General features: G+C 41.8%; 1 protein-coding gene across 10 annotated transcripts in view; it reads right to left on the reverse strand.

The window, feature by feature from the left end:
* Positions 1-16861, reverse strand: part of myt1 (myelin transcription factor 1) — a 168210-nt gene that overhangs the window by 60689 nt on the left and 90660 nt on the right. For all 10 annotated transcript variants that reach the window (XM_062979065.1, XM_062979061.1, XM_008110205.3 and 7 more), the window contains exons 4-8: positions 12405-12435; positions 9015-9077; positions 7552-7802; positions 2940-3761; positions 1545-1679 (exon numbers count right to left, since the gene is read on the reverse strand). In XM_062979065.1, the coding sequence (XP_062835135.1) occupies positions 1545-1679; positions 2940-3761; positions 7552-7802; positions 9015-9077; positions 12405-12435 (1302 nt within the window). The remainder of the gene's footprint in view (positions 1-1544; positions 1680-2939; positions 3762-7551; positions 7803-9014; positions 9078-12404; positions 12436-16861) is intronic.

The following is a 16861-nucleotide window of genomic DNA, read 5'->3' on the forward strand; positions in this document are numbered from 1 at the left end:
TAGGTAAATAGGTACTGCTTTAAGCAGGGAGGTAATAAAAGGCGCCTGGGATGCATATCCTCTCCTTAGTGATGCCTGCAGAAACCTTCAGGCAAGGGAGTAATTGTTGGCTATCCCTCAGCTGCCAACATCAAATATGTGAGGCACTTCTAACTTGTTGCGTAGTAGAAGAGTCTCTTTACTTATCTATCCCATCAAAAATGAAAAACAGTCAGGAAGAGGCCAGGTTATTCGCTTACGCGAATATACCACCAAAGAAGTAAATGGTTGTTTAATCCTTCTTCCACCTTTTGTGATTTCTTGAATTATATTTAGGATAGTGAGCAAGAATCTTTATTTAAAGAGAAACAGTCACTTAGTTTATGTATAGCGTTCTTGTGGCAAAAGCATAATGGTTACAAAGGTATAAATGCTTAGTAGTTAAGAAACAATGTTTCAGTACAACTCTCCTCCAATCTTTTTCTTCATAAAAAGGAATGCGTAAATGCAGATTTTCGATTATTTTTAATTTATTCTTCTAACTATTTCTCCAACTACCTCTTACTCACTAACAAACTATCATGACTCTCCAGCTAACTTCCTCACTTACTGACTTCAACTCCCATAGAATGTTTATGTATTGCCTGTCCATGTTAACTGTATAACAGCATTGAATGTTTGCCGTTTATGTGTTCTGCCATCCACCCTGAGTCCTCTTGGGGAGATAGAGCGGAATATAAAGTTTATTATTATTATTATTATTATTATTATTATTATTATTATTATTATTATTATTATTATTATTATCTACTTCTCAACCAGATGACTCCTCAGATCCCTGGGACAGTCTCAAGACAAGTGTTTCTATCAAACTATATGGCCTCCTTGGTCTGCTGAACTGGCTGCTTTCCTCCTTTTCTTCACTTTCACATGTATCATGCTTTACCTGGAATGTACCATTTCCATGAGTATTTGAGCTCCAAATCTTTGTCATTGATGTATCCCTTCAAGTTGTTTCTGTGTTATATGGTGGCCGTAAGGCAACCCTATGATGGTTGGCAAGATATGTCCAGAGGTGTTTGTGATTGCTATCCAGTGAGTTGATATGGCTAGGTGGGGAATTGAATCCCCTTCTCCAAATCGCTTGTCCAACACTCACATCATGACACCAAACTGGCTGAAAATCTACCAACAAAATATTGGCCAAGATCCTATCTTCGGGCTGTGTAGTGTAAAACTCTTTATTTGGGATGACAGACTGATTGTGCTATGCAACCCTTAGGGTGAATGGTAACATTGTGCAACGGAACACTCATCCAGATGCACCATGCTATGCAACTAAATGTGCAGCTTAATACATAGCTGAAAAAGTTCCTATGTCACTTTGAGCAGGGACAGATAGAAATGCATTGGGTGAGAATGCCATGGCTTATGAAAACTACAACTCCCATGATTCCATAGCATTGGATGTTAATGTGGTGTCAAACTGCATTCAGTCTACAATGTAGATGCGCCCTTAGCAGCCTAGTTGTGTTGTGTGAGTTGTGCCACCAAACCCTGCTTACTCTCTGGAGGGATCCTGTCTTTGTGCGGACAGCCGGACAAACTGCGATGGTGAGGGTAGAGCCCTGTCACATGGCCTGTTCCATCACAGCCTGGAGTTGGGCATTTGATCTCACGCTTCTCTGGTCTCGATGGATCTGGAGAGAAGTGGAGAAGATGATGCAGAATGAAAACCATGGGCCAAGCAGAGGCAAGCACTATTTCACCAGAGATATTCAACAAATTGAAATCCTCCTTGTTTCCCTGCAAACTCCTCACCAAGATCATCTCTGGGGAAGATCCAATACATTGAATTGGTTTGTTTTTTTAAATGGCATCCCATTAGCCAGTTTCCTAGAGACTCATTGAGTTTTCTAGGGGAACAGGATAGGCACATTTTGGACTAAAAGAGGATGGAAAAAGTTTCAATTCCTTGAAACAGCTGCATTCACCCAAGTGACAACTAAGCAGAAACAAACAAACAACCCCCCCCCCCTGCATTTTATGGACCCAAACACGAGGGCTTGGAACTAATGCTATTCAGTGCTTATTGAAATAATGATATTTCTTTTGTATATGCGGAGCAGCATTGCAGACTTCCTTATATAAATTATTCTTGCCATAGTGCAGAACTGAGTTACATGTAATTTTATTAATAATGCAATATTAAAAATATTACATGTAACATTACTAATAATATTGCAGTATATTCGTATAGTACAATATAGTAATATATAATACTGATATTGTGCTATGCTAATAATATAATATATTATATATACATATAATACTGATATTACTATAATGTAATACAATATAACACTAATAATACAATATAATAATATATTATAATAATATTGTAATATAGTAATAATAATATATTAAATATCATCACTACTGATAATATATATGATATGCTGTTTTATTATTGTATATCTGTATATTTTAAGTTGTAATGTTTTTGATTGTGAGCCGCTTTGAGTCTCCGTATGAAGAGATAAGCCAGGATATAGATAAATAAATAAATGATACAAGAAGACTGACTGATGTTCCAGATGGATGCTAGTTAGGTGATTGAGCTCATCTCCCATTTTTGACTATTCTGATGTTTGGGGGCTTTTCCAAAGTATATGAAGCTCTTGGGAAATTGTAGAGGCCAAACTTCTGCATTTTGGAAATTAATTAAACCTACAAAATGGTAGGCTGTTGTAGCTCTACTAGCTGAGCAGGTGATTACTACACACCCCTTTCCATTTTTTCTGAAGCTGAACCCCCAGCATTGGAGAATTTGCAGCCCAGAGATGTTCCCTGAAAACTGAAGATTCAGGTTCATGCCCTGAGATTTGGCAACTATCCATAGAGCTGTGGCTCCCAGCCCCTTCCTACTCTCAGGTACTTAGGACAAAGTCCTCACTCACCTTTGCTATAGTAGCTCTTCCTGATGGAGTCCAGGGTTTTGTTCTGTTTCTCCTCAACCTGGTAATGCTTCACATGCTCCCCTGTCAGCTGCTGGCCAGGCTCCTTCACCACCTTCACTTGTTCCGCTTTCAGCGCAATGGCCTGTTCCAAGAGCCCCAGGTTTCCCCGGGTCATCATGTCGTACATCTCAGATTCGTCCGTCACAGTGGATTTCTGGGAGTGAGAATCATCGTCCTTGTCGTCGTCTGACCTCACTTCCACAATTACAGAATACTCTGGCTTGGGACTGACCGTCGGTCCTTCACAGTGCATTTTGGGGGAGTCCTGAGATGTGTGAGGAACTTCTTCAGATACCATTTCAGTTGCACTTTCCTCCTCCTCCTCTTCGTCCTCCTCATCTTCATAATCTTCCTCCTCCTCCTCTTCCTCCTCCTCTTCTTCATGTTCCTCTTCATGTTCCTCTTCCTCCTCTTCTTCCTCCTCTTCATCTTCATCTTCCTCCTCCTCCTCCTCCTCCTCTTTTTGCAGTTTTAATGATTCCTCACAGCTCACTTCATCATCTCGATGTTCCAGGCACAAATCACTGCTCCGTTCACTGGTCAGCTCAATGACTTCCTCGGCATCTTCTGTCTGAATGATGATCTCCTTCTCGCATTCCTCTTCCCCTGCTTCTTCCTCTTCTTCCTCCTCCTCCTCCTCTTCTTCTTCCTCCTCTGTTGCCCCTTCATGAAGCGAATCCACCTTTTCGCTAACACTGGAGACCTGTCCTTCGCTTTCAGATCTCTCTTCCTTGGCTGCCAGATTTTCTTCTTCGACTTGGTCTAGAATGAAAAGAGAGGGAGTATCTTCTTATTTCATAGGAACACAGAAAGCTGCCTCATACTGAGTGAGACCATTGCACCTTCTAAATCAGTACTATTACATTTGAAATATCCTCCAACTGGATCAATTTGACAGGGATGGTCTTGATTCATTTTCTGTTATACCACTTTTTGAGCTGCTTTAAAAATTGTACCAGTTTTTTTCTTCTCCTCCCACCTTCCCCATTTATCCAGAGAGTACTTCTATTTCTGCAGACTAAGTTCAAAGCACACAAATAGTTTGCACTTAATTTACTTATCAGGTAGAGAGGAGGAGAAGGGGCGGGATCTTGCTCTTCCCAGTAGGCCCAGGCAAAAGCAAACTACTGCAGCAAGTCCTAGTGTATATTTATTCTTCCTCATTAATAATTTTTGCCACTTTAAGCACACTCTGATTTTGGCTGGCTGCTTTTGCCTTGGTTTTAATCTGTGAAATATTGGTGGGTATTTTCTGACTGGCAGCAATAGGTCTCCAAAATTTCAGGTGATCACACTTGAAGATTCCTGGTTTTCTCTGAGCTCATTCTTGACAGTAAAAGCTGTTTGACATTGGCATACACTGTCGTGAAGGATGGTGGATTCTCCATCTTTGGAGGTTTGATAAAAGGGTCTGGATGACCTTCCATCAGGAGTACCTTGATTGTGAACTCCTACATGGCATAATGGGGTTGGACTGGATGGACCATGACAAAACAGGGTTGGATGGATCTCTCCTAATTCTATGATTCTAACCAGGGCTAGACCTGCTTCCAAAATCAGATAAGAATGAGCTCGGTACAATATTTCAATTCTCATTGGTCTTGAGCTGGCCAGAAGTAAAAGTAACTACACTTTAGCCATATGATTCGGCCTCTGGGAGCATAAATCTGAAACAGAGATGGCAAGAGGTACATATGGCTTAGGTCCAGACTGTATGACAGATCACATGAGCCTGACACATGAGCCTATATGACAGATAATATGAGCCTGCCAAGGCCATTGAGGTCCACAGGAGAGGTTCTTTTCTAAGTCCTATCACATTGACAGGTAGAGTTGATGGGAAATGAAGGAAATCTTTTTCAGTGGCTACCCCTGGATTCTGGAACTCCTTTCCTAGAAAGCTCGAAAAACTCCCTCCTTGTATCCTTCCATCAGCAACTGAAAATGTTTCATTTGAGCAGGCTGTTAGAACTGAAGGCTTTGTCAGAAAGGCCTTAAAGATCTGCATTATTTTAAATGGTATCTAGCTTTTTAGAATCTTATTTTAATATGTACAGTTGGAATTCAGTATTGGACTTGTGTCTTCTATGTAAGTGGACTTACACCTGCTGGGAATTGAACGGAGCAGTTCTGAAATGAGCATATTCAGCCAGGAGCCTTCATGACATTCCCAGATAGAGAAGCCAGTGAGGTGACCACTGCACATGGGGAATCGATGCATACGTGGTCAATGCACAATTGGAGCCATTGTATATATGGAGCTCCTTATTCCCATCTGGACAATGTTTAAGAATCGCCAGTTTGCCTGAATAGAGCCCAATGCACATCAAGAAACCAGCTAGGGAGTGCAGATGTGAATTGGTAGAACCCAGTGCACATTGAGGGAAGTCATAGGGAGGAGGGAGCAAGATTGTTTTCTGCTGCCCTGCAGACTAGGACACGGAACAATGGCTTCAAACTACAGGAAAGGAGATTCTACCTGAACATCAGGAAGAACTTCCTCACTGTAAGAGCTGTTCGACAGTGGAACTCTCTCCCCGGGGCCGTGGTGGAGGCTCCTTCTTTGGAGGCTTTTAAGCAGAGGCTGGATGGCCATCTGTCGGGGGTGCTTTGAATGCGATTTCCTGCTTCTTAGCAGGGGGTTGGACTGGATGGCCCATGTGGTCTCTTCCAACTCTACTATTCTATGATTCTATGATTCTATGATTCTACGTTTGCATCTTTGCCTTTCCCGGGGATGATTTGGTTGCACCACTACTACATAGCAAAGTATGTGTACATTTACTCAACATAGACTCAACGGCTTATGTTTTTAATATGGTTAATAGTTTAATTCAGTTTTAATGTTAACTTCTTGTATGTTTAATTGCAGCCTTTTAAATGTGTAAACCTCCTTGAACCCCAGGCTTAGAAAAAGGGCAAGATTTAAATTATCGTATGTCAATCATCATCATAGTCTTATAAACAGCTAAATAGTCAATTTCAAAAATTTAATTGAAACCCACATCTAGCTATGAGAGCGTGGTTGCATTTGTGCATATAGTATTCAGGAATGGCAGGTAAATGGGTAGTTTTCTCTCCAAAAATTGCTCCCTCCGATGAAATGAATGTCAACGGTTGACATTTATTTTCCCCAGGATGCGGCCAGGAGCCATCAGCTAGACAGTTGTGTGCTTTGTCTTGTGTTTTTCTAGAACAATGTTTATGTGCTGGAAACATTAGGCAGAAGGTTAACGCCAACTAAGGCATTCATCATTAGCTACGTTTACACAGAGAGAGCATTGAGGCTAGGTTCCCGAAGCTACACAAGCAGCAGATGGGGTGCGAGTGAATAGAATATTTCTTTTTGGAGTATGTTTGGGATGTGGCTGAATCCTAAACTAAACTAGGATGATTTTGGACGGATTTGGAAGATGTCCAAATGGAGATAGGGTTCTTCCAAAATAGGCTGAATCCAAACGTGGATTTGCCCAGAGCTTTCTTCATGATTTACATTAGAAGGAATGAATACTGAGAATGGAAGTCTACAAAATGTGATAGCATTTCTTAGCAAGGTCTTTATGTAAAGAAGGTGCAAGTAAAGGGACATAAGGGAAGTAATTGCGATTGACAGCTTTATCTTCTCATCACAATGAACGATTTTAGAGTTTAACGACTTAGATGAAAGCATGATCATCAAATTTGATGATGACACCAAATTAGGAGGGATAACCAATACTCCAGAAGACAGGACCAGAATTCAAAACGATCTTAACAGATTACAGAGATGGGCCAAAACTAACAAAATGAACTTCAACAGGGACAAATGCAAGATACTCCATTTAGGCAGAAAAAATGAAATGCAAAGATACAGAATGGGGGAAGTCTGGCTCAACAGCAGGACGTGTGAAAAAGATCTTGGAGTCCTCGTGGACAACAAGTTAAACATGAGCCAACAAAGTCATATGGCAGCTAAACAAAGCCAATAGGATTTTGGCCTGCATAAATAAGAGTCTAGTGTCTAGATCTAGGGAAGTCATGCTATCCCTCTATTCTGCTATCCCCTGGACTGTGGTGGAGGCTCCTTCTTTGGAAGCTTTTAAACTGAGGCTGGATGGCCATCTGTCGGGGGTGCTTTGAATGCAATTTTCCTGCTTCTTGGCAGCGGGTTGGAGTGGATGGCCCATGAGGTTTCTTCCAACTTTATGATTCTATGAAGCAATATACTACAGGACTATTTCAATGCCAGGTTTTATTTCATAGGTGTCTTTCCCAAGAGGAGTAATGTCAGAAGAGTTTTTCAGAACTCCATGAGACCCAAAAGAATGTATTCTTGGATTCTTACTTGGAAAATGGTAGGTTTTCAGATTCTTTCCAAAGTTTTGGGAATTTTAGTTTGACATTATTTTGTAGTCTTGCATATTTTAACTACATAGGTTGGCAACAACCTGAAGGCACACAACAACAAACTTTTCCTGTATCACTTAAAGTGTAACTCTTGATCATTGATTCATTCTGTCCAATTCTCAATAACAATAAAAAAAATCCTGTGTTCACTAAATGAATGAGATACCTTCTTGTGGCAGAGGGCTGCTGTAGGCCTCCTCTTGGTCTATCGTCTCAGCCTCTTCCTCCTCCAGGGTGCCTTCCGAATCATCCGTCACAGAGTCCTCTTTCACCCCAGCCTCGTCACTTCCATCGCTGTCCACGTTGTAGCCTTCGTCCAGGGCTATTTTAAGGGGGTGGGATTTCCTTTTGGATGCTGGATGGTCTGCGTCTGCATGTTCAAGCTTCCTCTTCTTCGCAAGTGGGCAACTTTGTAAACTAGAAGATGATTGGAAAGGAGGCAGGAAGTATATAGGGAAGAGAAGCAGGTGTCATTGGAAAGGATAGTCTATACACTTCAAAAACAAATCAGGGTTAGGATGAAAGCAATGTGAGACCAGTGAACTTTAAACCGCAGATAACTTGTCTATACTTGTAACAAAAAACCCCACAACAACAACCCCAGGCTCACACTGAATGGGAGGTTGGCTGCATTTATGAAGTACAGCAAGTTCTGGTCAGTACTTCATGGATTTTTGTTTTAAACTTCCTTTTGCCAGCTTTAGCCAAAATTGCGGAAAACTCTGGGGTATCCTGCTGCTTCAATACAGGGAAATAGAATGGCTCATGACTATCATTGCTATTCCTGGCTGGCTACAGAGCTCAGTGTGAGCTTCTGGTCATCATAGGCTGACCTCTTCTTTCCTTTTGATGTCAGCAGAGGTCTCCACGATGACCAGGATCTTTCATGGAGCTTCATGGCTAGCTAGGAACAGCAGCAGTGGTGACACAGAGGTGGTGAGCGGTGTCCTTCTCCAGCAGGATAGATGTGCTACTGGACTGTCTGAAAAGCATCTTGCTTGATTGTGCTAAATCCAGGGCTACTTTGGTACAGATTTACACCTGGCTAAATGGTCCCGTGTAGATGAGCCCATAGCCGCTAGGAACTGCAGCAGCAGTAAATATTTCCCGAGTCAATGGGATGGCGATCCATTCCATTGTTTAGCTTGAATCCTAAGGCACTCTCCAAGGTACTGAACTGATGCAATTCTATAGTACATTTCTGTCCCAGTCTAAATATAACTCATGGTTTCAGATATCCATGGTGTGTGTATTGGAATGTATTCTCCATGGTTATGAGGATCAAACTATATATTGGTTATGAAGGATTACTTGTTGAAAAGTAATTTATACATTGCCACCCTATAAATGTAGTGCCATCATGCATGGGCATGCATTGCACATGGATGTGCATGGCGCAATCTTGTGCGCTGATGTAGAATGCTCATTATTTGTACTATGCCACAATTATTTACTGAGAAGGTGTACAACTTCTGTGTGATTTCAAGGGTGATGTAGATTCTCTAAAACTGTCACAAATGTGGAATCTTTATATACACAGTGATCTGTCTTTTTTTGGGATGGATGCAATTGATTTCAATGAGGACATGGACAGTGGCAGAGGAGCTGTCAATGGGCATGGTAACTCACCTCCTATGTCTTGCATACTTTCCCCGGATGTGTCCTGATCCGTTGCATCCTGGAGTAGGGCAGCTATGTTAGAAGGGTAACATAACCAAGAAATAGAAAAAGGCTTAACTTCAAGGGCAGAAAAAGAATAATTTACAGATCAAAGATCTCAATTATGGAGGGATGTTTTTGAACCAACCCGACAAATCCTATGAAACCGAAAGAAGCCACCTAAACACCCTGTGCACGAAAGGATAATTCCCTTTCAAGAGTTCATCTCTTCCCTTTGAATTCCACCAGAGAAGGGCAACGCAACGGCTTTGCAGTTTGCTAAAAATTAATGAAATGACTCACCCCATTTAATTAAATGAACGGTTCATTATAGTTTTATGAGTATGTTTAATTAAAGATTTGCATGTGTTAGAGCAAGGCTTTTAAAGCCAAACAACTCCCACATCCACCTCATAGGGATGAGGCTTTTATTTTGTTTATACATTCCTTACTGACATGCATGTGCATGTGTGTGTAGTACACAGCCCAATGTGGACTTTCCAAACAATTGTATGACTCGCAGAGAGTGCTGAACCCCAAAAAATCCAAGATAGTGATCTGACAGTACTTCCTACTAATTTTAGTAGGTTCACATTACCGTAAGATTTGTGGTGGGCTTGCAATTCTCATAATCATATTATTCAATATTGGCACCTCAGCCTGTTGCTGTCATTTGCTGTCAAGTCTGCTTTGACTTATGGAGGCCCTATGAATGAGGGGCCTCTGATATCTCTGGTCATCAACTGCTCTGCTCAGGTCTTGCAAACTCAGGACTTTGGTTTCCTTGATAGAATTAGCACACCCTTAGAGCAGTCTTCCTACTACCTTCCACTTTCCCCAGCATGATCATCTTTGCTATTGAGATGCATCATCTCATGATATGTCCAAAGTACAATAGCCCCACCTTCACTTGTAATGAGATTTCAGGCTTTGTTTGCTCTAAGATGCATCTATCTGCCCTTTTAGCAGTGCTTAGCAGTGCATCCCCAAACGTCTTCTCCAGCACCACATCTCAGTTGCATGAGTTTTCTGTATCTAAGCTTTCTTCTCTGTCACGTTTTCATATCAAACATAGAAAATCTTAGTCATTTTCATTCTCTCCAAAATGAACCAAGTCTGGGACATTTATTCCAAGGTGTAATCACACTACCCAATTGTAACATTTTAACTGATATACTCCCTCCTATATAGTCTTGGGATCTGGAGTTTGATGAGCTACTTAGGTTGTCACAACACTTTGAAAACACCAGATACTGTATGATCTTGGAAATTATTCATGGTCAGGTCTAGTCAGTTCTTGGACGGGAAACAGCCAAAGAATATCAGGTGCTAAAGGCCATATCTCAGAGGAGGGCAAAGGCAAAGTAATCTCTGGTAATTAGTGGCCTAAGACTATGAAATTCATGGGATTGCCATGTTGGGTCCAGTGAGTATTCAAGGCCAGATAAGATTTGAACCCTGTTCCCCCAGGGTCTTAGTCCAACACTTAAATCATGACATCACATGGGCTGTTTCTGAGCAGCAGTCCAAATGAGTTATCCAAGGTGCTGAACTATATTTTCCCACAGCAACAGGGGCCAGTTGCCACCATTATTACTATTATGTGCTCTTAAGTCTACTCCAAATTATAGCTACATTCTCAGCCTTTTCTTCATCTTCCTCTGAGGCTGAGAAAGTACGACTTGCCCAAGGCCACCTAGTAAATTTCAAGACTGAACTGGAATTTGAAGTCTTTGGAGTCCTATTCCAGCATCCAAGCTACTATGCCACACAGGCTCTTACAGGTTGCTACTTTAATATTATTGTTTAAATTTATTTTATAGTCTTGGGGAAGGCTGCATAATAGTATTTGAGTAAACTCAGCAATACCTGTTCCTTGTGCTGCTTGTGCAGAGAGGACCATAGGCAGTTTACTCCTTGTCCTTGGGCTGAATGCTAAGGAAGTTGCAGTTTAGCAAGGTCTTTAGCCTTCTCTGCCAAAGGGTGCTGGTGCCTCCCCAAACTAGAAATCCCAGGATCCCATATCACTGAGCCTTGGAAGTGAAAGTGGTGTCTAATTGCATTCATTCTACAGTGTCCCGCCAGTGTAGATCCATGCTCCCTACTCAACAGTCAAGACTCCAATGCTCCCTTTGACTGCACTAATATCTTTTTTTAAACAAACCATGGCCTCCATGCATTTTGTCACACTCAGAAATAGCCCAGACTTCAATTAGTCGATTAATCGTCCAGTTAATCAGGCAATTAGTGGCCGGCTGCAGCATTGGCTGTGTGCAGCCCTGCGAGCTGCCCCCTGAAATATGTCACCGGCTTCAATTACTACCACCTCCGCTCATGTGCTCAGCTATAAAACGGAGGCAAGTGGAGCACCTGCCGCTCTCTCTAAATGGGTACCTCAAGAGGAAACAGCAGGCGCTCGGAAGAGAAACACCTTCGGTAGCTGGGTCACGCGAGGTCCAATTGCATTTGATGCAGGGGGCCTTTCTTAATCAAAAGGGAAGGGAGAGACAACCCCTTTCATTTGCACCATACTATGAATTCCTTCTTGCTGGAGTATTCTCTGTGATTTGAACAGTGCTTGCACGTTTCCTGAGCATATAATTGATACCTACTGGTGAGCTTACAGTCTACAAGGTTTCCTTCTGTTTTTCTAAACTCTAACTTAGTGTGGAGGAGGAGAGGGTCAGGTTAAGGACTGTCAGATGTCTGCAGAACATCCTAGTCTTTATGCTGAGGAAAGCAAAGGAAATAAAATCTGAAACTGTCCCCCAAATGGTTGAAAAATGTCAAGAAACTCTGATGGGAAGATTCTAGGATTATCCAGAAAGTTCTTATATGTAGAGATATAATTTTCTAAATATTTATATACAAAGATATATTCTAAAAAAGGTGTTTGCAATGCAGAAAATGCTGTACTCAGAGACTTAGGCTGCATCTACACTGTGGAATTAATGCAGTTTGACAGCACTTTAACTACCATGGTCCAGTGCTACGGAATCATAGGCATTGTAGTTTTGCAAGGTCTTTTATCTTCTCTGCTGAAGAGGGCTTTGCCTTTCCAAATAATTCTCAAGATCCTATAGCACTGAGCCACAGCAGTTAAAGTGATCTCAAAATATATCAATTGTACAGATGCACTCATTGAGTTTGTCCTGATACAATCAAATATTATCAGATGAGTATGTAAAGGACCCATTCTAGATCAAAGACCACAAAGTTTCTGTATCAGGAAACACCACCCAAGATGTAATAATTCTCAGTTGGGACAATACACATGCTTTACTGAGCATTTATTGGGGAAGCATCACTGAAATGGATGTGTGATCTTTTTGGGAATGAAAAAAAAGTTTTTTTTCTTACCTCACCTCCTGACCGATGAGTTCTGTAGGTACTGCAGAGAGTGATGGATGAGGAGAAAGAAGCAAAACAGACAGAAAAAGAGGCCATGAGTAAAACTAGAAAGCTCAATATTAGTAATTTTGGAAAGGTAGAACCAGGTTTTTCACTTGGCAAGCATTTGCCAATGAAAACTGCTCCCTAAGCATATTATTTCAGAGCTGTATTGCTGTGAACCAGTTCACTGGCCATCGATCATCATCGTCATCGGTGAATTTTTCATGGAAACACTGTTTTCCGGGTGTGTGTGGATTCTATTTGTTACTCATTACTGGAATAGGGATGGGGAAGTTAGTATGCTGACTCAAACTGGCAAATAGCAGGAAAGGATGAATTATTATATTGGGGCATTGTGCATCTGGGAAACATTGCTTTGCAATGTTTATTGTAATGTCTTTTGCATTCTTCACAGAATTTCCAACATGCAGTATCTGAACTGGACACTTGGGGGTATTGGAGAGCACTTTCCTATATTCTCCAATGGCACAATGGTCTTAATGAGATATCCTTCTGGACTGTAGTAACAACAATTACTAGCAACCTACTGGATTATTATTATTATTATTATTATTATTATTATTATTATTAGGTAAGTAGTTTCTTTTAAAAAGAAAACCACCAAGACCAACTTAAAGAGGAAAGTTTAGCCTAGGGATGCTGAATACACTAGCAGTTGTGTGTCAAGCACAATAGTTACATCCCCAGTAACATGCCTTGCTTTCAAGGAGCACTGCTAGCATGAGCTATTTTGCAATTACGGAGAATTTTTCTGGCAGAATATTTCAAGATCAAAAGATAAGTAGTAGACTAGAAAACACAGATGGCCTATGACAAGCCAGTGTATTAAGTGTTATAAGATTTCAAAGCATGCTGAGATATTCTGTTTTCCTAGGTGTTCAGACTGATTGGGGTGCTTTTATAAGATCTGGATTTCAAGCAGTTTTCTTTCATGGAGCATATTTTACTGAGCTAAAGAAGCTAAATTCTTTGAGCTCCATCCAGCACCTCCAGATCTCATTAGATGCAGTAGGAGGGATTCAAATGCACACTTAATTCTACCATTGTAATCAAAACACTCTGCTTTAATTAAGTCACGCTCTTCAATTTTTTTTGAATTTTTTTGTTGGTGGAAATAGAGCACATGTTTTGTTTCTTGTTGTTGTTGAATATCTTCAAGTAATTTCCAGTTAATGGCAGCCCAAAGATGAGACCCAAAGATGAGATTTGTTTGTAGGTTGGTGGGCTTGACACTACCTTCCTCTGAGGCTGAGAGTTTGTGACTTGCTTAAGGTCATCCACTGGGTTTCCATGACTGAGCAGAGATTTGAACTCTGGTTTCCTGAAGTTCTAGTTTAATCCTCAAATCACTGCACTACACTGGCTGCTATGAATGTGTTTTCCCCACAAATGAATGTTTAGACCAAATAGATATGCATGAGAAAACAGAGTGATTAAATGTGGTGGGTGGAAGAAGGGTGGGAGGAGATACAACTTTATCTTTGAAACAGTTTTTCCTGTGAAAGATGGGGCAAGCTTGCTTTTCTTCTTGGAGGTTTGGCAGGGGACATTCCTTGTAATGGCTCTTCCAAGGGCACCTGAACATTCCCTGAGGACAAGCTCTGTTGCACTTCCTTTGTTCTGCATCATCACTGATGCTGGAGGGAACTTCGAATTGATTCTGTAGCTCCAAACTCACAGAATGATTCCTGGTCCTATGTGTAACATAATCTCCAAGTAGCTACCTCAGAGAGATGAGAAGCATAGATTCATAGAGTTGGGCCATCTAGTCTAACTCCCTGCCATGAAGCAAAAACACAATCAAAGCACAAATGCTGGATATATTTAGCCTGCAGAAGAATTGCTTGAGAGGAGACATGAGAGTCATGCCCCCACAAATGGCTATCCAACCTCTGTTTAAAAACCTCCAGGGAAGGAGCTTCCATTGCACTTTGGGGTACAGAGTTCCACTGTTGAACAGCTCTCCTGGTCAGGGAGTTCTTCCTAATGTTCAGGTGGAATCTCCTTTTCTGACATCTGAATCCATTGTCCAAGTCCTAGTCTCCAGGGCAGCAGAAAACAAGCCTGCTCTCTTTCCTATGACATCCTTTCACAAATTTATACATGGCTCTCATGTCTCCTCTCAACCTTCTCTTCTGCAGACTAAATATATCCAGCTCTTTTAGATGGTCTTCAGAGAGATTCGTGGTCTCCAGACTTGATCAATTTATCTGCCCTTCTTTGGACACATTCAAGCTTGTCAATATCCCTCTTAATTTGTGGTGCTCAGACACAATTTTATCCCAGGTAAGGTCTGAATAGAGGGGCACCCTTACTTTCCTCGATCTAGACCCTCTATTTCTTTGGATGCAGCCCAAAATCCCATTGGCTTTTTAAGCTGCTGCATCACACTGTTGGCTCATGTTCAGATTGTTGTCCACTAAGACTCCTTGAGTGAGACTCCTGCATGACCTTCTGTTCGGCTGAGTCCAAGGCAACCTCTTTCTCCCTAATAGGAGGATCACTAACTTTCACTTTTTGCAAGTATAGCTCTTCAGGCAAGAACACAAACATCCCACATCTATTGCAAGTGACTACATGAGCTCCTCACCATTTATTTTAGCAGAGTTAAGTAAAAAATGGAACATAAATCTGGGTCTCCCCTGCAAACACCCCTGATGATCATCTTGCCTGTTCGTTTCACTCCTTGCGCTGTTTTCAGCTACTACCTGAAAATGGTGCATTTGACTTGCTTTATTCAACTATTATATGCACACACAGATCTCAAACCCAATTTTCCTCACTCTCTTGTGTACCAGAAACAATTCAATCAAAAGAGAGGAAGCCAGATTTAAACATCATCATTTAGATCTCAGATGTTGAGAATCATTTAAAAAAATGTTCAAGGTGAGAATCTGGCATCCCGGTCTGATATGTCAGGCTTCCTTCCTTCTGCCAGGTGGGAAGCGCAGAGGCATTTTGCTTTCAAAGTCAGAAAATAAATAGCAATCAAGCTTTGAATTAACAAGTCATTTGTCTTCAAACCCTTTCCCTGAGACAGCCTTGTTTGCTTCGGCAACATGCACAGCCTCTGTCTGGCTCCCTCAGATGTATGACTTCAAAGCTTTGGGCCAAGCGCATGCGATAAAAGTGATCTGAAGCTATCAAGATTCCTATGAAGCAGAGTATGCAAGGCTGCCTTTTCAAGAGGGAGAAGGGGTGGGGTGCAAGAGGGAAGAATCAGAAGGTGGGTTGGGAAAGTACAGTGCTGGAGTGTCCAAGTGTCTGGCAAGATGAACAGATTCTCTGGTAAGGTTGGGGAGGATTTGTATATGTATGTGTGTGTATACATCAAGGTGATCTAAGCATGATCTGTGGGCTACAAGTGGCTCCAGTAACGTTTTTTTTTTTTTTTAGTTTTGAGCCACTGGGTCTTCATGAAGAGAGAAAAGTGGGATATTACTATTACTACTACTAAGTCGAGGGCTTCCGGTGGCACAGTGTGTTAAAGCAGTGAGCTGCTGATCTTGCAGACCAAAAGTCACAGGTTCGAATCTGGGGAGCGGAATGAGCGCCCGCTGTTAGCCCCAGCTTCTGCTAACCTAGCAGTTCGAAAACATGCAAATGTGAGTAGATCAATAGGTACCACTCCGGTGGGAAGGTAATGGCGCTCCATGCAGTCATGCCGGCCACATGACCTTGGAGGTGTCTACGGACAACGGCAGCTCTTCGGCTTAGAAATGGAGATGAGCACCAACCCCCAGAGTCGAACACGACTGGACTTAACGTCAGGGGAAACCTTTACCTTTTTACAACTAAGTTCCTCCAGGAGAATGTCAACTTTTTTTTTAGTGCTCATTTTGAAATCACGTTTGCTTCGCAGTGGCCCCAAATGCCTTGTCATAGAATGGTGTCGCAATGGGTTAAACCCTTGTGCTGGCTGGACTACTGACCTAAAGGTTGGGTTGCTGGCCTGAAGATTGCCAGTTCAAATCAGCAAGACAGGGTTACCTCCCATCTGTCAGCTCTAGCTTGCAGGGACATGAGAGAAACTTCCCAGCAGGATGGTAACACATCTGGGCATCCCTGGGCAACGTCTCTGTAGACTGCCAATTCTCTCACAGTAGAAGCGACTTGTCTAGTCTGACATGATAAAAAAAAACAACCTATGGCTATGAAGGTGGTGCGTCATAGAGAAGGATCTATGGATTCTATGGATCTCAGGGGACTGCACAGACTCATATGGGGAGCTGATCTCTAATCTGTGTTTCACATTTCCAGAGTGAAACTCTAATGCCTGCACATCATGGATAAAGTATGGATACTTTTACACCTGGACAGCTGAAGGCCAGCTAGAACGACTCCCAAGAAACACTGCTCCATTTTGAACCCAATCTTGTCTGATTTTGGAAACAGGGCTAGGC

The sequence above is a fragment of the Anolis carolinensis genome, chromosome 4 (genome assembly GCF_035594765.1).
Source record: "Anolis carolinensis isolate JA03-04 chromosome 4, rAnoCar3.1.pri, whole genome shotgun sequence".
In the NCBI taxonomy this organism is placed as follows: Eukaryota; Metazoa; Chordata; class Lepidosauria; order Squamata; family Dactyloidae; genus Anolis; species Anolis carolinensis.